This window comes from Anopheles arabiensis, chromosome X (assembly GCF_016920715.1).
Source record: "Anopheles arabiensis isolate DONGOLA chromosome X, AaraD3, whole genome shotgun sequence".
Classification (NCBI taxonomy): domain Eukaryota; kingdom Metazoa; phylum Arthropoda; class Insecta; order Diptera; family Culicidae; genus Anopheles; species Anopheles arabiensis.
In genome coordinates, this window is record NC_053519.1 from 17,379,676 (window position 1) to 17,403,393 (window position 23,718).

General features: G+C 44.2%; 3 protein-coding genes across 15 annotated transcripts in view; 1 reads left to right on the top strand and 2 right to left on the bottom strand.

Moving 5' to 3' along the window:
• Positions 1-11,671: 11,671 nt before the first annotated feature.
• Positions 11,672-12,403, bottom strand: LOC120906210. The gene is made up of 2 exons (XM_040317720.1): positions 12,310-12,403; positions 11,672-12,212 (listed from the first exon to the last, which is right to left on the bottom strand). Exons 1-2 carry the CDS (start codon positions 12,325-12,327, stop codon positions 11,736-11,738), a joined length of 495 nt encoding a protein of 164 aa, XP_040173654.1. The 5' UTR covers positions 12,328-12,403; the 3' UTR covers positions 11,672-11,735.
• Positions 12,404-16,039: 3,636 nt separating this feature from the next.
• LOC120905633 (uncharacterized protein K02A2.6-like) lies at positions 16,040-17,638 on the top strand. Its single transcript, XM_040316605.1, has one exon. It carries the CDS (start codon positions 16,040-16,042, stop codon positions 17,636-17,638), a length of 1,599 nt encoding a protein of 532 aa, XP_040172539.1.
• A 3,515-nt stretch (positions 17,639-21,153) lies between these two features.
• The window catches only part of LOC120906514 (inositol hexakisphosphate and diphosphoinositol-pentakisphosphate kinase), a 43,831-nt gene continuing 41,266 nt past the window's right edge, over positions 21,154-23,718 (bottom strand). For 12 of the 13 annotated variants that reach the window (XM_040318258.1, XM_040318256.1, XM_040318252.1 and 9 more), the window contains 2 exons: positions 22,890-23,208; positions 21,154-22,823 (listed from right to left, as the gene is read on the bottom strand). In XM_040318258.1, the coding sequence (XP_040174192.1) occupies positions 21,882-22,823; positions 22,890-23,208 (1,261 nt within the window). In that variant the 3' untranslated portion in view covers positions 21,154-21,881. The remainder of the gene's footprint in view (positions 22,824-22,889; positions 23,209-23,718) is intronic. The other variant, XM_040318253.1, reaches the window with a different exon arrangement.

Consider the following 23,718-nt stretch of genomic DNA (forward strand, 5'->3'; position numbering starts at 1 on the left):
GCATCCGGTGGGAATCCGTGTGCCGGGTAACGGTACGGGGGCAGCCACGAGTTTTTCGCTTAATACAATTAAGCTATTTGTCCCACTTTTCCACACTGTTAGCTTCTTAGTAGGTTAGAATAGAATTACCATAACGGTTTGTGATACACTTAAATCGATAGAGCAGTCGGCCAGGTGCAAGAAAATGCAATGGAACCGTCCATTGGATCGGTTTCGATTGAAAAAAAAGTATTGCGATTAAGATTTTACTGAAATTCACAGTACTGCCAAGCATGGTGTTCCAGGTGCTCGATTGTTTTGTTTAGCCTATTGTTGCGACGAGTCTGGCAACTGTTCGACGTTATAATAATAACGCGTATTGATGACTGCCCGGTGTAAAAGATACAGATACTTGATAACACACGGATAATGCGAACGGAAAGGATAAGGCGTACGGAAAGGATGTACGGAAAGAAACAGAGTGCGGCGGCTCTTTTCTATTCTAACCGTACGACGATACAGAAGTTTTTTTTACTTGTTATCACCGTTAGTTAAGCTTTCGGCAATAAAGATACTTGTAAAATTATCTGGGAAGTCGTCGCGTCATTTTGACTGTTGCTCAACGCAACATTGTAAAAAAACTTCTGGTTTAACCAGAGAAGTGTTAACCACTGGTAAATATTGTTTCAAACGAACTCTATTGTGAATTAAAATGTCACAACCGGCAAGTGTACCGCGTGAAGAGCAGATTCCCCGTAGTGAAATTAATGTGTCCGACTTTGTGACGGGTCGGTCACCCGACGGCGGCGAACAACGGGTAGACAGCTGCTTCGTAAACGAGTCTAACCCGCTTGCGAACTCTACAGCTACGTTGGAGGATTCACCGCATCTCCGTGCGCTCCGCAACGACCGCTCGACAGATGCGGCAATCAGTGTTCCTCAACCAGACGAGGTTATGTTTCACGCGTGTGTTCCACCAATAGCATCGAGTGCCCATCAAACGAGCGTTGTATGTCCTGCAAATCATAACATGCCTGTGAATTCTAACGCTACGTTGGAGGAGTCTCCACATTTCCACGTGCCCCATATCGACCGCCCGACTGATGCAGCGATCAGTGTTTCTCAACCGGACGAGGTTAGGATTCACGCGCGTGTTTCAAACACAGTTTTGAGTGCCCATCAAATGAGCGTTTTAAGAGCTGCAAGTGCTTGCACGACGTGCACAAATCATCCGGAAAATGTGGCGTCAAGTGTTACCCGACCGGGTGATGTGAACCCCTTGGAGCCACCTGCGTTGAACGCAACCATTCGAAATGACAAAGCAGTCAGTGCTCGTCAACCGGGCTTAACGTGGCTTGCTCAACAACACGCACCACTAACAACATATAGCGCTTCTCAACCTGGCGAGATGAGCTTAATTAACTTACGTGTGCCGCCTGCAAATTACAATACCTCTGGGACTTGTGAGGTTAATATGTTACCGGAGGCAAATGCTAATTCAACAATGGAAGCCAGGCTACACAACCCGTATTTGCCACACGCATACCGTCCGGAACAAGTAGCACGGCCAGTTGAGGTTAGGTTCCAGGAGCCACGTGTAATGCATGCGACTTATCCGGATGGGTTTACATCGAATACCGCTCAGCATAATGAGCCAATGTACTCGTGCTCACGAGCTCCTTGTGGCGGCTATCAGCATCAAACGGCGTCGGGAAATTATCGCTCGAGTGAAGTAATGTTTACGGGTCAAATCGCCGGGCATCCTGAACAACATCTGCAATCGACGCAACAAGGGTATCAGGCAGCATCGAGCACTCTTCTACCGACGGCATTACTCCGAGAAACAGTGCACATCGAGTACCAACACATCTTCGGGTCCTTTGTGCAGCAGCTACTCTTCGGACGGACGTTACGTTGAATGCTGATCCTCGTGCACAGGCCTACACTCGGAACGCGTGCACAAGTAATGGAGCGTTAAACGCTCAGCGACCGAGTGAGTATCCTATGTATCCAAACCTAAGTGCGCGTGGCGCATATGAATCGCGTTTATTTTTAGATCAGCGTGATGTGCATTTGGATCGTTCGGCGAGTAATCTACAGAACGAGCTGCGACGAATCGATGAAAGATGCGAACAGTTTCGAATTGAACAGAGACTGTTGCTGGAGGAACAGTGCGAGCGTTTTCGGCAAGAAGAAAGGCGTCGTTTTCTTCAAACGCATCACCCGAAGCCCGTTTCGGGCTCGCAGAGTGATACCCGGCTCGACAAGGAACATATGCATCCATGGCACGGCTTCAGTGGTCAACAAGTCATTAATCAAAGCCAGGTGTCTGCGCACCACTGCACCAGCCGGGAATTGCCTAGCTTCTCCGGCAACCCTAAAGAGTGGTCAGTATTCATCGCCAGCTATGACTATTCGAACAGTATGTGCAGTGATGAGGAGAATATGTTGCGGCTTCAACGGTGTTTAAAGGGCAAGGCATTTGACGCTGTCGAGAGTTGTCTCTATCACCCATCGAGTGTTCCTGAAGCCATCGAGATACTTCGTGAACGCTATGGACGTCCAGCGCTCATAGTTAAGGCTCTCATGAGCAAGATTCGTGCGATGCCAGCTCCGAGGGCGAACGCTTTCGAATCGCTTGCAGATTATGGATACGCAGTGCGGACCCTGTGCGCAGCAATGGGTGCTTCTGGACTGGTGGAGTATCTCAATGGCGACGCTTTACTAGATGAGATAGTGGGTAAACTACCTGCTAACGTGAAACTAACTTGGTTTTACCAGTGTGAAGCCTTAGGAGAACCAACCCTGTGCCAGTTTAATGAGTGGATGAAGAAACTTACCAAGGCAGCCTGCAAGGGAGTTGAACCTGGTCACAACATGCCAAATACAAATTATCGTAACAGCTACGAAGGACACCAGAAAAGCAGTACCGATCGTCAGAATAACCGCAAGTATGAACAATGTAACGCTCATTTAACAAATAATGATTCCAAAGAAGCGGGTGCAGGTGAGACCTTTACAGAAAATCGTCGAGGATGTGAAGGGAACTGTCCGAAGCTAGAGAAGTGTGCAAACTTTTTGAAGATGTCCGTCAACTCAAGGTGGAATCTGATAAAATCCCACCGAATCTGCCGTATCTGCCTTTTGCAACATACTCATCACTGCCATGTGAAAACATTTTGCGGAATCAATCGATGCTCGAGACGCCACAACTCGCTTCTACACTGGACACCGCAGACTACAGCAACACCATTAAGCAAGGCCTTTGACACACATCCCTGTCGACAGTGAAATGGACGCCCCATTGACGCCAAACCACTTTCTTCTTGGAAGCCCCGACGGGTCTAAACCTCCTATCTACTTTGACGACACTCCCCGCATGCTACGAAACACGTGGAAGACAGCACAGCTTTACGCAGATATATTCTGGAAGAAATGGATCGCCGAGTATCTTCCATCACTCACTCGGAGGAGTATGTGGTTTCATCCGTGCCGCCCAATTAAAGAAGGAGATTTGGTAGTGATCGTAGATAATACGCTCCCCCGAAATAGCTGGCCAAAGGGGCGCGTGATTCAAACCACTAAAGCAAAGGACGGACAAGTAAGGCAAGCTGTAGTGCAAACCGCGAACGGATTATTAGAACGACCCGCCGTTAAAATTGCGATCTTGGATATCGAACCGAGAGAAAGGACAGACAAGACAGACGTGGAACCAAAAGAGTAGGATAGGGACAGCAACGACACCGGAACAGCCATAGGGAAAGTGAATTCGATAATTCACTGGAGGGGAGAATGTTGCGACGAGTCTGGCAACTGTTCGACGTTATAATAATAACGCGTATTGATGACTGCCCGGTGTAAAAGATACAGATACTTGATAACACACGGATAATGCGAATGGAAAGGATAAGGCGTACGGAAAGGATGTACGGAAAGAAACAGAGTGCGGCGGCTCTTTTCTATTCTAACCGTACGACGATACAGAAGTTTTTTTACTTGTTATCACCGTTAGTTAAGCTTTCGGCAATAAAGATACTTGTAAAATTATCTGGGAAGTCGTCGCGTCATTTTGACTGTTGCTCAACGCAACACCTATAGTAACGTAATCTATTTCTTTATCACACATAATTTACTTACCAGATCCCGTTTGTTCGCTGCTTTTGTAAACACCCTTGAAGTGTCGGAACGAGCTTTGCAGAGATTGTCACTTCTGCCGCAGCTCAAATGGATCCTTTCCCATTAATTCTCCAATTGAAGCCCATGCGTCGGCCTGTTTTATTTTATTTTTACAGTGTATATCACGTCGGTTCCATAAGCATTCACGCATTTGTACTTGCTGAATGAAGAACAAAGAGTCTTCCTGAGACATGTTTGCACCCTAAAAACGAAACAAAAGAGTAAATAAACAAAGTCCACTTATTGATATTGTTTTGATTGTTTGTTTCGTGTACTTCAGTATATTTAGTCATATTGTTCGGCACAACCACAGGCAACTTTTCCAAACTGACGTTACGCGCAAAAAATGAAAAGAGATTTTGTGAAATTTTCACAACTCTGCGACACTCGCGGGCTGCCGGATGTGTACTAAAAACGATAGGTTTTGACAGCAGGTTAAGAACAAAGACCTGTCAAAAAATTGTCGCCAAAAATTGTCGCGGTACAAAAGTTGGTCGTCTAGAAGCAGTGTTAGAATGCAGCTCTGCCTGTAAACAAATATCGACGGCTATTGTCAAACTGAATCTCAAAATGGCGACATGCCAAACGCTAAGAAGACACCTCCTCTATATTCCACCTTGGAGTCCACCACCTGATATTTTTAAATCCCCCTTGCCGTGGCCTCACGCCTAATTGTGTGTTCCGGGGACTGAGGGCGGTGGCAACGCTCGTCGGATGCGATTTTATCGGACGAGATTTGTATGGGATTTAACAGATAACGTCGGACGTGCGATTTCGTCGTCCGACGTTATCTGTCAAATCCCATACAAATCTCGTCCGATAAAATCGCATCCGATGAGCGTTGCCACCGCCCTGAATGTATGCAATTTCACCCACAAGAGCCGTCAAACGGCAGTGCTGGCATTTCCACTAGAATCCGACTCCAACTGAGACTTCAGTGCCTGATGTTAACCATGGCATATGCTATATACGATATGCTTGCTGATCGTTCTTTATTATTTGTATTTAACTCACTTAAGTTGAATTGCACACAATCGTTACGATGATGATGCGACGACTCTGGCGAAGACTGCATTCCAATCGTGATGATCAATTATATTTTGATGGTGCGTGGGTGCCAGACGTGGATGATTTTGAATGCTTGTTGTTTCGTTATTCAACGCTGCGAAGACGGATCTTTTTACTGTACGTTGATTTGTGCTGATGGTTGTTTTCTGTAGCTACGATTGGAAAACCGAATGTTGAGCTAAGTTAAATGCCACTGAACGCTGCTGAGTTCAAACAGAACGCTAGCATAGATTATAATCTATGATGTCCTTAAATGTTGATGTTATTTTTCAGGTGGTTTTTCTGAATTGCAGCATTCTGCTAATTGATACCATGAATACAGAACCAATGTAGTATTTCAGTGGAAATTTGTAGCAAATGTAGCATTGCTTTAGTATATTGATCTATATGCCGTGAAGTATGAGAAGTAATAGTAGTAAGGGGAATAGTAGTGGTTTATAAAATTAGTACATTGTCATTTGTACAATATATCCGTCATTGTAGGCTCTCCTCATTGTTCTTTAAAGTTTTTGTTGTTCGTTGTTCTTTAAACAACTTAATGTTCGGTTCATCTATATCGAGGATCTTTTTCAGTTCGCAAGCGATATGGAGGGAATAGGTCCAAATATTGTTATCAATTTTTATTTCTGTTTTCAAAATTAAATAACAATTCATGAAAACAAATTTTTCGTTGAAATTTTCGGCTATTGGATTTCATTGTTAACTACTTTAAGTAACATACTTTGCTGATGATGATGCTTTGAAGTATGAGCTTGCCTCTCCAAATTTGTCAACAATTGGCAAAATCTACGTAATATCGCACTCACGTTATATCGTAACGTCATAAATCTTGAATAAATAAGATGTTTCCTTTAAGAATGAGACATCATTGGGCTACCCAGACTGCTTGGCACTGTTTATCAAAATTGTAAAACCCACTCACCTAGCCTGAGAACTGCTTGGGCATTTTGTCCAAGAGGTTAACAGGGTAGAGAGGTTAACAAGCAACGTTGTAAGGGGTCATTATGGCGTTAACTTTAGCCAAGGGCCGTTTATATCTTGTTTTGATTTTTTGTTAAACTAAAAAGGTTGTTTTAAATGTTATACGGCTTTCTAAAGTTAAATATATAGTTCTATTTAAAAAATCAAAACTATAATTTTGATTAAAATAGCCAAAATCATAAATTAATTAATTAGCTGTCATCGCGGGTCACATTCTCCCTGATCTCTCTGTCTATATATTTTTATTACACCCTGTTCCAGCTACTTTTCAATCTCGGGTCGTTTATATCGAATCATGTGCTGCCTACTTCGATCCGCAGCCCACTATGATCGAATACGTGTGGTTAAGTTGCGTGCCGTTGCCATTGAATTCTTGACAACTCCAATCTGTACCTATGTACAGCTCAAAGCAGATGCAAATTTCATCATCTCAATCTTATTCCAAATCTCAACTTTTCAATTACCATCTCCCTAAAACCAGGAGCTGTTCGAAGACATTGGCGATCTGCTAGAGTCACGTCTCGTCCGTCCGGGCATAGCCGAGGTGATCTACCGCAATCTGAAGGACGCCGAGCGGGCGGTGGACGCCTATCACAACCGTCAGCTGGACGGGCAGCCGATGAACTGTCTGCTGGTGAATCCGCGCGCCACATACAAACCCACCGCCACCACAACGTCTACGGCGATGAAGTATGGGCGGTAAGTTGCCACGAGGATGGGCCGGGGAGGAGGCCGCCAAAGCTCTAGACATCGTTAGGGGTCGCGCATCGAATACAAACGCATTTTTGTATGGAGCGAGTTAGGGGATAAGATTTTAGAGAGTAAATGACCGCATGAATATTGCTATCGATAAAAAAAGTGTTACGTTTTCGGGTGGTTCGTAATATCATACGTTAAACAACACGCGTTTACTTGTACAGCTAACAGGATACTTTTTATTCGACTTACTTCCTAATCGCGTTCCTACTCGCTTGACCGCTTATCCGAGAGTGCCCTCACGATCCCTGGCTAAACCCGAACACACTCACGTTCCGAGGCGCGCAGCTCCTGAGTGCCTAAGGGCGTTTTCTACTCGTCACAACAAAAAGAAAGGTTAATATAGAATGAAAGGGTAGAATGGTTTGTATCATCGGCACGTTTGGCAGAATTAGGCGAGATGGAGGAGCCAGATAGAGTAAATAAACAGAAACGACCGCTGATACGTTAGAGAGCTAGAGTGTTCCGTAGCAAAACAGGAGATTGAAACACGACGTCATCAACATGCCTATCTAAACCGAGCGAAGAATGCTTACGGGAATTGGTCGTCTTCACTGAATATTGCTATCCATAAAAAGAAGGGATCATACAGAATGAAAGGGTAATATGGTTTGCCGGAGCACGTTTGGAACAATTAGGTGAAATGGAGAAGCCAGATACAGTAACTTAACAGAAACGGATACGTTTTTAGGAAAAGACGTAAGAGAGCTGGAGTGTTCCGTAGCAAAAAAGGAGATTGAAACACGTGTCATCAACATGCCTATCTAGGCCGAGTGAAGAATGTTCACTGGAAAATGTTGTATTCACTAGATTCACAAATAAAAATAGCCGGAAAATGCATTTAACAGGCGCAATGGCAGAAACAAAAGTATTAAATTTTTAATTGATAAATAACAGCTCGGGCGTATTACTTTAGATACAAATTCTTAAATTCGACATTAAACGTTCTATTGGAAAGAAAAAGAATCGAACCGATAACTCCATCCTCACTTATTGTAATACCTACAACCATGCAGCGAATGTCCGCTATTTTCAGGCACGACGACGCTCAAAGTACATGCAGTTCAGCAATAAGTTCATCTGGGGTGCCATCTGAATTAATTACCGTGATGCGCTAGAGCTCGACCCAGCACTGTTTTCAGTCGGTCGAGCGCCCGCTCCGGTGTCCAAAAGCTTTCATCATTGTGATATGCTTCTCGCGGACTCGCTGCATCTGGAGATTCATACCCAAACCTTTTAAGAATGCTACATTATCTCTCTCTCTCTCTCTCTCTCTCTCTCTCTCTCTCTCTCTCAAATTTTAAGCTCATTTGCGCTTATAAGACTACTTAAGTTGTTTAAATCCTCACAAAAATCATAAAATCAAATTGGATTCGGATGAGTACAACTTTAAATAGAATGCGCAACGCAGGCTGCAAATTTGCAGATTCTCATTGCCTGGATATGTCAAACGTAAGATACCAAAGAGAATGCGGCAAGCAGTCATCCCGCAGAATGACAACAACCTTTTTCAGAAGCTCATACAAATTTTAAGCAGATGTTAAATCGTTATTGAGATGTTAAAATTCATGCGCAGTTTTATGTTCCAACATTTAAGTAATACGAGCATATCAAACGTAACAAAACTATTTCAAGTGTACCACTCGTACACCACTCGGCGGGCATGCTTGCATAATGTTGTAATTTTGCTGCTGTTTTATTTTTTATAGATACATTTGAGACTATTTTACTTATTTAAATATTAACGTAAATTTAAACTTAATATCTAACATTTTTCTTTGCCAGCTTTTTCCACATGGACCTAGACGTACTCATTTTTGTTTTTTATCATGAAATTTGAAGTTGAATGACCACTGTCAAATCATTTCTTATTCGATTTTGTTTTGCAGAGAGAAGCTTTGCTGTAACAATTTTCCAACCTGTACCATCATAGGCATTCTGCATAATTTTTAACAAATGAGTTTTATTAATGTATTTGAATAATGTTCCCACAGAATCTTGGTGTGTTTTTGAGCGCGTACCAACAAAGCTATGCCAAAGGACATGGCATAAAAAGGGCTGTTGATGTTTCTGCTGCTGCTGTTGCTGCTGCTGATCTATTGTGTAATTTTGAACTGTTCCGCGAATTTCAAATTGGCTACCTCTACATCACTAGAGGTCCTATTGCTACGGCACCTTCTTATCTTGCTTCTTTTTATTGTTCTTCTCGAACAGTCTTACGACCATCCGGAAGTTCTAGCTCGTAGATATGCACCCCGAAACGGTGATAACTTCATCCCGAGGGCACAGCTGCGTCCCGAGCTCATCGTTACATGGCACTCTTTAATGCGTTTTGGCGTAAGCAGAAGGAGCGCCTGTGTTCGAACAGGGTATTAGTACTGTTGCCGTTCGCTTACTCAGGCACATGTCGATGCAAGTGGTGACATCATGATCTTGCTCTTCCGTCGCGGCCGCTGTGATCTGAGGGTTTGCGTTAATGCCAACGCTTTAGGAGCATACTTCAGGTAGGAAAGGACATTCTTACCATATTGTAGTTGGTGATCAATGTTATCCTTTTTCTCTCACTCTGAAGGTAGCAGCAGGTAGAATTGGATGGTTGCTTCAAAGACTCAGCTAGTCAATCAGTACAATCGAAGAGATGATAAGGTTTACTGTAGATAAGCCTGTAGCCAGTTGAAAGCGAAGCCTAAATGCCACTACTGTCCGGAAGCAATCATCCAAATCAACCGAAAGGTACACTTTAAATTTACTTTGACATGGATGGCAAGATAGGCACGAAGCGATTCGTTCTCTCTGAGCTTTGACCATACGAACCTGGAAGAGAGTAGGATCGCATCAGGCTTTATCGTCCTGGTCTACCACGTCGATACTACTCGTGTCTGATTTCCATGGGTATTCACGGAGTTTGGACGCCCTGTGGAACATACATATCTTAATCAGGAATTACAGCTATTGCATATGTATCGATGTGATCGTAACTCGTCGCGCAGTTTCAAGTTCTGCCAAACTGGAGCTGCTGTGGATACGGACGCATGCATTTGTTTCGTCCAAACAGACACAACGTAGTGAATCTGCAACTGTAAGCAAAACTCGATGCTTCATGAAACCGAGAGGAGCGGTTTTACGGACAAAAAGAATGCGAATGTGATTCCATGCACCTGTACGTTTCATATTGTTCGTGGAATTTGACACTCCCGCCCACCAACTGCGCATTGGTCCCATTGGCTCATGCTAGCAGTCCTCGTGGCATTTAAAAAGCACATTAAACTTCGAAGAAGATCCGAACGCGTAGAATGGGTCCAATAGGAATGAGACTATTGAATATGTCTGTGTCGATTTACGTATCGTTGAAACTGGACTGTAATTGGATTGTAACTTATAGTTTTTGGATAAATAAAGCCAAGATGCTATGCACGCTTTTGTTGGGAAGTGTCTGAGCGTTTTGTTGGCGTTTTTCATAACGCTTTGCTCAGTTTTGCGTGAATCCACGGTCACGGTGTGGACCAATTAATAAAATAACATCAATGTAAGTTTGACTATCTGTCCAACAAAGTTTAATTTTTTAATACGCATAATTTGAAGAATTTGGAAGAAGTCCGAAGTGAACCGAATTAGAGGTATGTAAATTTACTTATTAAACCTATGCTCACACTCACATGCTCAAATTCATGGACATATATGGTGCAGATTGGAGTGGAAAGCACTACTGAACAATTAATCAAACAGGCCAGGGATACTTATGTTACAATGCTTTCATAGTTCATCCTCTGGAAGATGGCTTCTAGAAGCTCCTGAGATCATTTTCGTGGTTTTTCAAATCCAGTGCTATTCTCAACAGTATTCCTTTTTTGCCAAACATGTATCAACTGTGTTGGTCAATTCGGTGAGTTCTTTTGTGATTCACTGAGATAATGGCCGGTATTATTGAATCCGTTCGTAGCGGGGACGTACGGCGCTCACAAGAAATTTCTAGCGATGGCAACACATTTCTTGAGCCCAGTCCTACAACGCCGCGGCAAATAACTGTAGCAACCATCTAGTACGTTAGGAAAATGAGTGTCGGGACGTACGCCGCCGCTACGAACGGATTCAATAATACCAGCCAATCACCTGATCAGCAGGTACATCTGAAAAAGCATCCAGAAATGATGCAGCTTTTGAATGAATCGATTAGTACTCCCTGAACAAGAAGCCAAATCAAGATACGATCTAGATTTGAACCATGAATGGTGTTTCGGAATCGGTTTTTGTCGTAGCTGTAGTACTATATTGTTCACTGGTGCGCCCTGTGGTTGAGTACGCATCTGTTGGTTTCTGTAACAAGATGTTCGAATGAAACACGAAACTTGAGGTTGTGTAAAGGCACTTTAAAAGTTGCTTATATTATCGCCTCTGTGTGGCATTCGTTAGTAACCTGTTACGTAAGAGTGTTGATGCTCCAGATTAGACTACCCTTTGCGAAACCTTTTCGTACTGCAGGCTTTGCCACAAGCGTCCCGTTGCTAGTGTTTAGCTTTAGTTTAGTAACAATACGTAAGTTTTAAGCAAATATGTTCAACCGTAGAGGCTTACTTTACTTACTTATCCGGCGCTACAACCGCTTTGCGGTCTTGGCCTGCCTCAGGAGTGTCCGAAACCGCTCACGGTCTCGCGCCTTCGTCTGCCGTAGAGGCAATCGTAATAAAATCAAGCGATGTTAAATTAACTGACGTTTATTATTAGATATCATACGATCTCCGCCCAACTTCACTATCTCCATTTAAGGTCACCTATTTTTATGGCAGGCGATCAGGGATCACCAAGCACCGTTTCTTTTTCGGTAACGGTACACGCTTGGGTTCGATCAGACAACGCTCCGCAATCGGCCGTTTGGCCGTCTGTTGCATCGGCGTCACCAGACACCGGTTCCCGTCCTGTTGAGTTTGGGGCACCGGTTGGTACGAAATCACAACCGTCGTTTCCGTCTGACGCTTAGCTACACCTAGTTTCCGTGCTACAACTCTAGGAATAAAGCGGAAACGTTGGGTGTTGACCGTAACTTCTCTCTCCGTACATGCCCCCGGAGACGGGTTCTCATCCGGCTGGGTGGTAGACATGGGTTGGTGACATGGGTTGGGGATTGTCACGTTATTTGGTACCAGAGGACCCCAACGAGTACGGCGACGCAGGGGAATTGCCTGAGGAGATATCTCCGATGTTTCCGATCCGGTAGAACGCAAAAAGCATTCTACTTTTTTGTTCTTGTCCTTCATCTGGAAGTTGTCAAAAGCAGAAACCCGTTGTTCAGAATTTGCTCACACCAAATTTCAAGCAATGGAGTTCCAAAAATAATAAATTTAATTTACATACCTTTAATGTCTCTACCATTGCACAAATTAGAGCTGGAGTAGATAGACGCTTTAGAAATGACGGCAAATGGCTCCTGGAAACGTCAACCGAGTGACAACAGAAACACAAGGTGCATTGAGGATATCAGGTGGTATAATCTAATGCATTTTGACATTTGACGAGATAATTTGACTTGATATAAGGTCCACGGGATTCAAAGCATTAGGCGCAAGGCCACGCAAGTGACAAAATCAAGGACTGTGTACAACAACATCAAATCCTATACAAAAGCATGCGGTGAAATTGCATTCGGCCAAGGTGTATGGATATATGGAGGTTAAGTGCTACAGAGCAAATTGACATTTCAGGACTTCACATAACAATACTTCGGGCTCCGGTATTAAAATCGGGAAGAGCTGGGGGGATATAGAAAATTGTATGCGATTTGACAGAACAATACTCTGTGGTGGCGCCCGGCAAACGCGCTAATAATTCACATTCTAAATAAACACACCTTGCATGCGGCGATGTTCTGACCGTTTCCTGCATCCTAGATAACTTATGTCATGTGATGAATTATCAAAATCAAAGTGGGGTTTATTATACAGGTGGGCTTATCCCGAACAAATTGACAGCCGTACTGTAGAAAAATGAAAACGAAATGACAGGAGGGGATTCGATCATTTGTTGATGTATGCGTGTGGTTTCCAATGGCTATTTTGGATGATGTGTCGAAGTGTGGGTGAAAAACTACGTATCACAATCAAGGTGTTATAAATGACAAGGTGAAGTTGTTCAGAGCAAAATAACATTTCTCGACTTGACAATTCTCTTCCGGTGGCTCCGGTATAACAATCGGGGAGGGCTGGTGCGGGGTAATGAAATTTGTATGTAGAGAGTGACAGATGTCCCCCACAATGTCACCCAGCAAAAGCGATAAAAATCAACCTTCTAAATACATTATCCTTGATCACAATCGAATCCCCTCCTGTCATTCGTTCGTCCAATATGGCCTTCCCGCCAAACCTATAAGCCCACCTAGTCCCTATACCCACTTTGATCTAAATGCTCTAGATCTCCCCACCTCATCTCTGTAACAAACCTTGGCCCACGGGGACACCGTGGCCCAAGGTGGATTAAAAATATCAGGTGGTGGATTAGGGCCTTTGGGGGGTCGCCATAGTTAAGGGACTTTACGTCATTTTAGAATCGTTAACCCAAGGTGGATTAAAAATATCAGGTGGTGGATTAGGGCCTTTAGGGGTCGCCATAGTTGAGGGACTTTACGTCATTTTAGAACCGTTAATCATTGTTTCTGAACACAAAGCTTAGAAAATAGTACAGATGTCTTTGTTATTATGTGCATTTTTGTGTGTTTATTGATTTTATCGAAAATGAGATATATTTACAAAAGATTCGATGATTTGTTTGTGCACGAAATTTAAAATCATGTGAGTATGAGTTCTAATCTCACGTAAATTGTCCATGCGGCTCGTAGATAATAGCTGGCATCGCGAAAGAAATGGTTTAAAATTAACAGTCGTTAAAAATTAACCAAAGTCGTTAAAAATTGCTAGAATTTGGCATCGCGATCGCATTGAGTTCATTTGTTAATTTTAACGACTGGTCCTATGCCGCCGTTAAACAAACGACTGTCAAGAGCGTATGCAATACAAATTAACAGTCGTTTAATTATACTGCTCGATTTTTTTCCCCGTGTTTGCCTGTATGCGATATCGAGCAGTCGTTAACTGTTTTGACGGTCGTTTATTTTAACAGGAATGAACAACAACCCAAATGCCACAAATCCACTAAAAGACCACTAAACGGCTTCTAAACGGCTCAAGCTCTCTACCTAAACGGAATATAGAAAGACTTCGTTTAGCAGGCGGCAAACGACTCATGCATTCTAAAAATAGCAAAATACCTGGTGGCGCTATCTGTTGGTGGGATACCCCAACCAGTTGAGAGCTTCATCGCTTGGAGGAGAGCTTTCTCATTTCCTCTGTACTGTTGTATGGTTTCGCATTGAAGTTATGCATCACTAGAACTAGAACGGCGATACGATTGTTTAAATACTAAACTCCAACGGAAACCACCAGCTCTGAGGCGAATGAGATTTGAGTAATGGTCGTTGGTGTTGATACCCACGTATCTGACCACACGACCATTCACATAGATTTTTGCTCAGAAAGTTAGAAGGCTATATAAGATGATGATAAGATGATAAGATGACATGATAAGATGAAACTTGTCGAAACACATTGCAAGAAAAGGATAGCAATATAATGATGAGTTGTAATACGCCATCTCTTGATCAAACCAATGAAGCTGTGGAGCTTTCATTTTTTTACTATGGATATTCAATTTTCCAGTCGTTTAAGCTTAATCTGTGGCGCTTGGGTTTCCAGGGGTTCTCATAGTGGGACTCTCCTTTGACTCTTTCGTATGGGATGTGAACTTAAAATAATGGAAATTGGACTCTATGGCACCCTGGTTATGTGATTCCGGTGCAATTCCCTAGCTTTTACATTAATATTAATTAATGTACATTAATCGATAAATAAACCACACCAGAAGAATGCAAGTTACCTCAAATTTTGAGATAATTCTTTCGATATATACTTATAGCCGTTTTCGTTATCAAATGTGCACGAGAAAACGCCACAATTTTTTATTGATTGATTATGTCGTGTTCCGAAGTAACGACCATCCCAAGATAGCAGAGCTCCTTTACTAGCTCGAGGTTGTTGCCGTCAACTAATACCTTGTTTCCCAGATGGTCTGAGTTTCCAGCAAGCAGATACTTCATCTTCGTCGCATTGATACTCAATCCAATCCTTGCTGCTTCACGTTTGAGTCGGGTGTATGCATCACACACCTTCACTGTCGTCTTGCCGATGATGTTCATGTTAGCCATGTCAAGAAATTGAAGAGACCGGTAGAGGGTCAAGCCACAGATATCGTGGTCTAGCCCCGCGCCTCGAATGACACCTTCCAGGGCGATGTTCAAGAACAGACAGAAGAGTCCGCCACCTTGCCTCAGACCCCTGTGAGATTCGAACGATTCCGACAGCATGTTCGATACTCTCACTATGCAGCTCATTCCGGTCTATGGCGTCGTAGGACGCCTTTAAATCGATGAACAGATGATACTTAGGTATCAGACGCTCTCGGCACTTCTGGAGGATCTACAGAAAAGAAAAAAAAATGGTCAGATTTGCCTCCAACAAACCCAGCTTGGAAGATGCCGACGAAGTTTGTAACAAGGGGCACAAATCTGCAGAACAGGATCTGGAACACGAGTTTGTCGGCGGCATTGATAACTGTGATGGCTCGAGAATTCGATATGTTGTGGGAACGCAGCCTCAGCAGCGCCAGCTGCTCGACGTCGACATTCGCCTGTCGACTATTGAAGCACGATCGTGTTGAGTGCCTGAGTGTTCCCGTATTGGCGAACAAGGACCGGAGCCGCACGAGAGTTGATACCGAGCGCTCAAGGGCAACGGACGGTTGCACACCCACACACCAGTATTCGCGTATCGTCCTATGTGTTATTTTACCGTGTTTCCTATTAAGTTTTAAATAAAGTGTAAGAATCACAACAGTTGGCGACGAGGATGGGATCGTTCGAAAATTTCCCGGCCTGTTTAAATCAACGATGGGTTTTTGTACGAAAGCTGAGGTTACACTACACCTGAAGCCGAATTGCAGTCCAGTTCTCTGCGCAAAACGTCCCGTAGCTTATGCCATGCGCGATGCAGTGAACGCCGAACTTGATAGACTGGAGCGACTCAATATCATCACACCAGTCCAGCACTCCGAGTGGGCAGCACCGATTGTAGTGGTACGCAAGTCGAATGGACAACTGAGAATATGCGGAGACTATTCGACGGGACTCAACGCATCACTCCACCCACATGACTATCCGCTGCCACCGCCACAGGACATCTACACCAAACTGAGTAACTCGACAATTTTTAGCCAAATTGACTTATCTGATGCTTTCTTACAGGTTCCCATTGCCGAGCAAAGTCGCCGCTTGCTCACCATAAACACGCATAAAGGGTTGTACCTGTATAATCGCCTGCCACCAGGGATTAAAGTAGCACCAGGCGCATTTCAGCAGCTTATGGACCAAATGCTTGCTGGAATGGAACGTGTCACGAGTTACATGGACGACGTTATCGTTGGTGGACGAACACAACGGGAACACGACGACGTACTAAACGAAACCCTGAGACGCATTCAGGAGTATGGTTTCACCATCCGCCCGGAGAAATGTTCGTTCAACAAACGCCAAGTTCGCTACCTTGGTCACATTCTCGATAACCACGGCATTCGTCCAGACCCAGCCAAAATAGCTGCGATAAAGGATCTTTCAGCGCCAACCGACGTTAGTGGTGTACGTTCCTTTCTTGGCGCCGTTAACTATTATGGAAGATTCATCCCGAACATGCGCAAGCTTCGATACCCGTTGGACAACCTACTGAAAGAAGGCAGTTCGTTTAAGTGGTCCCCTGAATGCCAAAAAGCCTTCGAGCAGTTCAAAAGTATCCTTTCATCGGAACTGCTCCTGACGCACTACGATCCAAGGCGTGAGATCGTTGTATCCGCGGACGCGTCATCCGTCGGATTAGGCGCAACAATCGGTCACAAGTTCCCCGATGGAACTTTTAAAGTTGTGCAGCATGCGTCCCGTGCACTTACAAAGGCAAAGAAAAACTACAGCCAGATAGATCGGGAAGGCTTGGCAATTATCTTCGCTGTGACGAAATTCCATAATTTTATATTTGGACGGCATTTTACTCTACAAACAGACCACAAGCCACTTTTGAGAATTTTCGGCAGCAAGAAAGGCATCCCCGTTTACACCGCCAATCGCTTGCAGAGATTCGCGCTCACCTTACAGCTGTATGATTTCGACATCAATTACGTATCGACCGACAATTTTGGGAACGCCGACATCCTTTCGCGACTGATTCGAAATCACGAAAAGTTAGAGGAGGATTACGTGATTGCTAGCATCGGCCTAGAGGAGGACATACGATCAGTCGTCGTTAACTCATTGAGTTCAGTTGCATTAAATGCAACGGATGTCGCAACGGCTACTAAATCCGATCCCATTATGAGCAAAGTCATACAGTTTGTACGACAAGACTGGCCACGTAACAGTACGTTCAGCGGTGAGCTGGCATGCTTCTACGCTAGGAAAGAAGCTTTATCAGAGATGGGAGGCTGTCTCTTATTCGGGGAGAGAGTCATCATACCAAAGGCTCTCCGGCAACGATGCCTGCGTCAACTACATCACGGCCATCCAGGTGTACAAAGGATGAAGTCGATCGCATGAAGCTACGTCTACTGGCCGAAGATAGACACTGATATCGCTGAACTTGTAGCATCTTGTAACGCTTGTGCATCCGCAGCGAAATCAACCCCACACGCTAGCCCGGTACCATGGCCTGAGATAACTGCACCGTGGCAACGTATCCACATCGATTATGCTGGCCCCATCGACGGTTTCTCCTACTTAATCGTAGTCGATGCTTTCTCTAAATGGCCAGAGGTAATAAGGACTGCCAGCACAACTTCCAAAGCGACCATACGAATCCTTAATACCATGTTTGCGCGATACGGTATGCCAGTAACCCTTGTTAGCGATAATGGTCGCCAATTCATCAGTTCCAAATTTGAGGATTTTTGTATTTGTAACGGCATAGAGCACCTCACATCCGCCCCGTTCCACCCTCAGTCTAACGGGCAAGCGGAACGCTTCGTGGATACATTCAAGCGCGCCATAACCAAAATCACGAGCGATGGAACTGCAATAGAAGATGCACTTGACACGTTTTTACAAACATATCGCGCCACGCCAAATCCTCAAGTGCCAAATAACGAAGCGCCAGCGACAGTAATGTTTGGACGACAAATTCGCACTTGTTTAGAGCTTATACGCCCTGTGCCTAAACCGCAAGAAACCAATAACGATGAGCAACGACGCAATTTCGTCCCAAATGATCTAGTCTTCGCAAAGATTTACTCGTAAAACGGATGGAAATGGAAGCCAGGAAGAATATTGCGGAAATGCGGCAATGTAATGTACCGTGTTATGACTGAGGACCATAAGATTATACGAAGCCATATCAACCAACTACGTCGTCGGGTCCCTTCTAACCAGCAAGCCAGTAAGCGTGATAAACACCTTTTGCCGCTACATATTCTCTTGGATGAGTGGAACCTTACGCCTCCGTCGTCGTCACCTGATTCATCGTCATCATCGTCCTCATCGTCTCCATCGTCATCGTCGTTGTCGCCACCGTCCGATTCAGCTCCGTGTAATCTATCACCGTCGTCCGCTGAATCATCATCTTACAGGACCGTGTCCCAATTATCAGCATCACCACCTCCTGAACGTGATTGCATCCCTGAAGAGTCGCATCGAGGAGCACAGCCGGTACCACCACCACGCCGCTCTTTTAGAGATAGAAAAGCACCGCGTTGGTTCGACCCGTACCTGCTGTATTAAAAGAAGGGAGATGTTGTGGGAACGCAGCCTCAGCAGCGCCAGCTGCTCGACGTCGACATTCGCCTGTCGACTATTGAAGCACGATCGTGTTGAGTGCCTGAGTGTTCCCGTATTGGCGAACAAGGACCGGAGCCGCAGGAGAGTTGATACCGAGCGCTCAAGGGCAACGGACGGTTGCACACCCACACACCAGTATTCGCGTATCGTCTTATGTGTTATTTTACCGTGTTTCCTATTAAGTTTTAAATAAAGTGTAAGAATCACAACACGATAATTCCAGCCTATTGCTCTTTTTGTATACTGGTTGAATGACACCCTTATGCTTCTACTTCTCCTGCTCCTAGAATTGGCGGGGCATTCATCCAGAGATGGTGGGACACCTCGTCTGTCAGGAGATTTCTTTCTTCGTCGGAATATTCCTTATGCCCTCTACGTTGTAGGCGGCTGATCTTCAGTACTGCTGCAGTTCTGATAGCTCGTAGCAGCATAGACCAGTGGTCTGCGGGGGGGGGGGAGCACGGCAATGTTGTTGTTGGTCCCGAATGGTAAGGATGATATCCGCCTCGCTTTAAAACATTCATTTAAATCATTTAGAATACTCTCTTTGGAAAGGATTCTTGGTTAATTGAATGGTACGTCTTGGATTTCTACGATTGATCTTTCGAGCACATTATTTCAAATTGAATTTTACAAAAACAGTAGCAACGTCACGTCATTTTTTCCTGACAGTGACAAATGTATCGTCATAAAAAGCTCCTTTTTTGACTTTTTAATTCACCAGACCATAGGATTTATTAATTATTAAGATGACATCCTTGTACAAAGAACATAAAAAACAGATCATGTTAAAAAGCTCGAAACAGACCTAACACATTGAAAAGCACATAACGTACATTTTAATTTGAAGAAGTGTGTTTTCAGCTCGAAATCTGTAAAATGTTTGGGATATATTTTATCTGGTGAGGGCTCTAGAGTAAAAAAAAAAACAAACAAGCAAAGAATGCTGTAGAATTCGTAAATAATTGCGATACGCTCATTACAGTTTTAAGAAAAAAGTGACAAGTCCCTCTTTGCAGCGGGTTTAGTCCTTCAGGGAGGAAATTTCGACATTTTTAGGGTGACATTTGAGATTAAAATTTCGCAAAATGCAATGCGTCATATCTAGATTATTCGTATCTTAAAAAGTAAGATTCGAAATACGACTATACATCCAATAATGAACTGTATTCTAAAGTACCTGTATAACGTACATTATATGTAACATCCAATAATGATCTGTATCCTAATGTATCTGTATAATGTACATGTATATGTAACTGTGCAATGTACCCTTATCTGGTGTTCGTCAGGCACAAGTTCGTCATACATACACTTTCGGCTCTTTAAACATGCTGAAGGTACCAACTCTATGATTATTGTATTACCCTACGCGTGTCCGTGTTGGTTACGCTTTTCGTTGAACTCAAGCATCGGGCCATTAAAGTACTTCTCAAACTTAACCGTTGCAAACATTTAATTACAAATCTACCAGTTGCTGCCACAACAGGGAGATATCGATGAACGATGGTTCAGTCTAGTAATGGAATTACGAGAGGAAAGTTCGCATTGACTATTTAATCATGAAACACTTGGAAATCGTAATGAAGTCTAAGCAAAAATAAAATATATATTATATAATATTATATAATATATATTTTATTTTTATTCATCAACGTTTTCAAGCATCATACCGCAATCTTGGCTTTGGCTAAGACAGATTCGGGAAGGGGTCCCGCGGTCTTGAGATAAAGTGTGAAACCCTGTAATAGATGGTACCAAGTAGGGAACGAGAGCCAACAGGATATGCGTTCCGTCGTTTTAGGTACAACTAAATAATGTTCCTAGTTGGGCTACGTTCACGAGAAGTGAACCTCAAGGCGTGTCGGACATGCACATATACTATTACAACTATTAAGATATTGTAGAAAGAATATTGTAGAAATAAACTTCACTCCACAATTCTAAAACGAACCAGTGCGGTCGTGCCTCGCGTTTTATTTTACCTTCCTTAACACGTCTTCGTAGAAGTTCCATGGAAACTTACAGGCTACGTGATACTGAGTACGTCTCGAAAACCTTTATATGCTGGTCTACACCGTTTAACATCCTGATCCGGATCCGGTAGGCTTCAAAAATAGTGTTTGTGTTCTTGGTTCGCCTGCTCCATCTGGAAGTTGATTGAGGTAACAAGCTCACAGTTAAGTGTATGCTCCCCCCAATTTCCAAGTTGAACCTTTGAATCCTGTTGCTATATAGAAAATCTGAGTTACAACGAATGGACGCGACGCGACCCTACAAAATAGCAAGGAACTCGCTTTTTATTCATCGTTTTGTTTTCTTTCGTAACTCTTCTTGCCCTCATGTCCTCAGTTTTCCACGATTAATTAAAATGCGCATTAGTTTTCACAGAGGAATTAAAATTAGCGCAACTGTGCCACTCATTTTGACATATTCGTAAACAAATAGTTTTATTTGTATCTGTTTTTATTGCTGCAATAAGTCCAATAGTTGCAATAAGTATGTGTTTATGTTATTGTGTTGCAAATATTTCTCTAATCCTACAGTGCAGGGGACTCCAAACTGTTAAGTTCGCGGACCGCATTGCCTCACAAATAACTTTGTTGAAAGCCATTTTAACGTTACCTTTAGAATGTGTGAATGTTCAAATCTCGATTTGATTAGCAGACACTAACTGAATATAATAAACTGTCTTTTATTGAATCGTGAAGTTCGTCTTTCAAAAGCAAATATTTAAATCTTGAATAATTAATCGAAAAAAAACTATTTCATTTCACTTTTGCAAAGTCATCGCGGGCCGCCTTATAGGCTCTTGATGGCTGCATGCAACCCGCGGACCGTAATTTGGAGACCCCTGTTAAAAAGCACCACCCCAAATGTATGGACATAGCCACCGCGGGATCTACACACCGTTCGTAATTCTGTTTCTCTTTAAGGCCTCTTTCTTCCTCTCTCTCTTTCTTCTCTCTCTCTCTCTCTCTCTCTCTCTCTTTATCTCTCTCTCTCTCCCTCACTTTGTCTTCAAAGAAGCAGCGGAAGGTTCCGTGTCCGGTTCCGTGGCCCTCAACTGTTCCGGTTCCTGCACGATCGACGTGGTAAACCGGCTGCTCACACCGGCAGCACTGGAATGTTGCGGGCGAAGTGTGGTTTTGCTGTATCGTGCTGTGCCCGTCGTCGCCACCGGACCATCGCTGGCTCGCCGGTATCCTCCATCCGGTGTCGATTCTGACCCATGCTGCTGCTCCTCGACACCGAACCGTTGATGGTTGGTTTTGCCGTGAAAGCTCTTGGTAACACGCGTCAGCCTCGGCGGCTCTATAAAGCCTTCCCGTATGACAAGTGCACCGGGAGTGTGTGGAATTGGTGGTGGTGGTACTGCTGCTGCTGCTGCTGCAGATGACGTAATTGATGACTGTGCCAGGCGGCCAGCTGGAGTCGTGTTGCGATCGCTATGTGTCAGCTCGTCAAAGGACATATGCAGCCGGGACATAGGCTGTTGCTGCTGCTGCCGACCGCTTGCAGGGAGTTCCGATTTGCTACCCCCACCGCCGCACCAATCGTGGCCCTGTTGCTGTGACACGTTTTTACCCTCCTCTTTTTGATTTTCGTACAGACTAATTTGACGTTGGATGCGGAAACCGCGCACGACACGGTTTTCTGGTTTCGAAGTGTCGAGGTCGTGCGGGTCACACCCACCGTCAACCGGATGTAGCGGCTCGTCGAACGGCAAGGCTCCCCGGAACGGCGAAACCTTCTTCCCGACCGCACTGCTGTTTACGCTCACCATTCCACTCCCCTCCTTGATGCTGCTGGAGGAAGCGAAAGGAGCGTCCATGCCCGTGCAGGGCATTATACAGAATTGCTGGTGGTGTTGCTGTTCGCCCACACTCAGACACGTGTCGGTGGAAATGGTGGCATCTTCATCCTCCTCCTCCGTCGTGTTTGCCGTGGTCTGGGGAACAACGCAAACGCATTAGCTCGGAGCATGTGAGCTCTGGTTGAGAATGGAAAAGCTTACCAGATCGTAGTTGGTGATCGATCCTTTTGTCGCGTCGTTCGTGTTGCTGTCTCCCCAGTCGGAGCAAGCGCTCACCGGCGTGAGATCGCCAGTGCTGATATCCATCGCGGAGCCACGACGTCGAGTGCCTTCATCGAGTAGCAGTCCGGTGGCGCCCGGGGGTTCGTCTAGCTGTCTTGGCGCTTCCGCGTCCTCGCCACCCTTGTTCAGCTCTACCGAGCCCGGATGCTTCGGGGAAGATATTTGGGCACTGGCGCTGAAGAGGTGCGGCAGTGCTACCAGCTGTTCACCGGGGCCGCTTGCAATTGCCGCCAGACTGCTGAAAAGAGTGTAGTGTAAATCTGTTAGGTAAATCTGATTCAGATTCATGAATCTGAATGAATATTTGCAATAATTCAATGAATCTGAATCTGGGTTGGCAAGATTTGTGAATCTCAAAGATTCATCAATCTTCAATCTACAGATTCGACGATCTCGAGTTTCTTATTATTCTTCTTCTTGGCGTAATAACGTGGTCATGCCAGTCTATACAGACTTTCGAGACTTCTTGGTAAGTACCACGCAGCCGGATAGTTTGTTTTGCTACGGGGAGACGGTCCATGCGAAGCTTGAACCCACGACAGGCATGTTGTTGGATGGGATCGCGCCAACTTAATATTTTGAACATCATACATCTCTAAAGATTCATGAATCCCTGTAGATATATGAATATTAATGGATCCATGAATCTTTCGAGATTCATTAATCCTAGAAGATTCAAGTATGTTTTGGGATTCATGAATCCCTGAAGAATCATGATATTTTTGAGATTCATAAATCCTTGGAGATT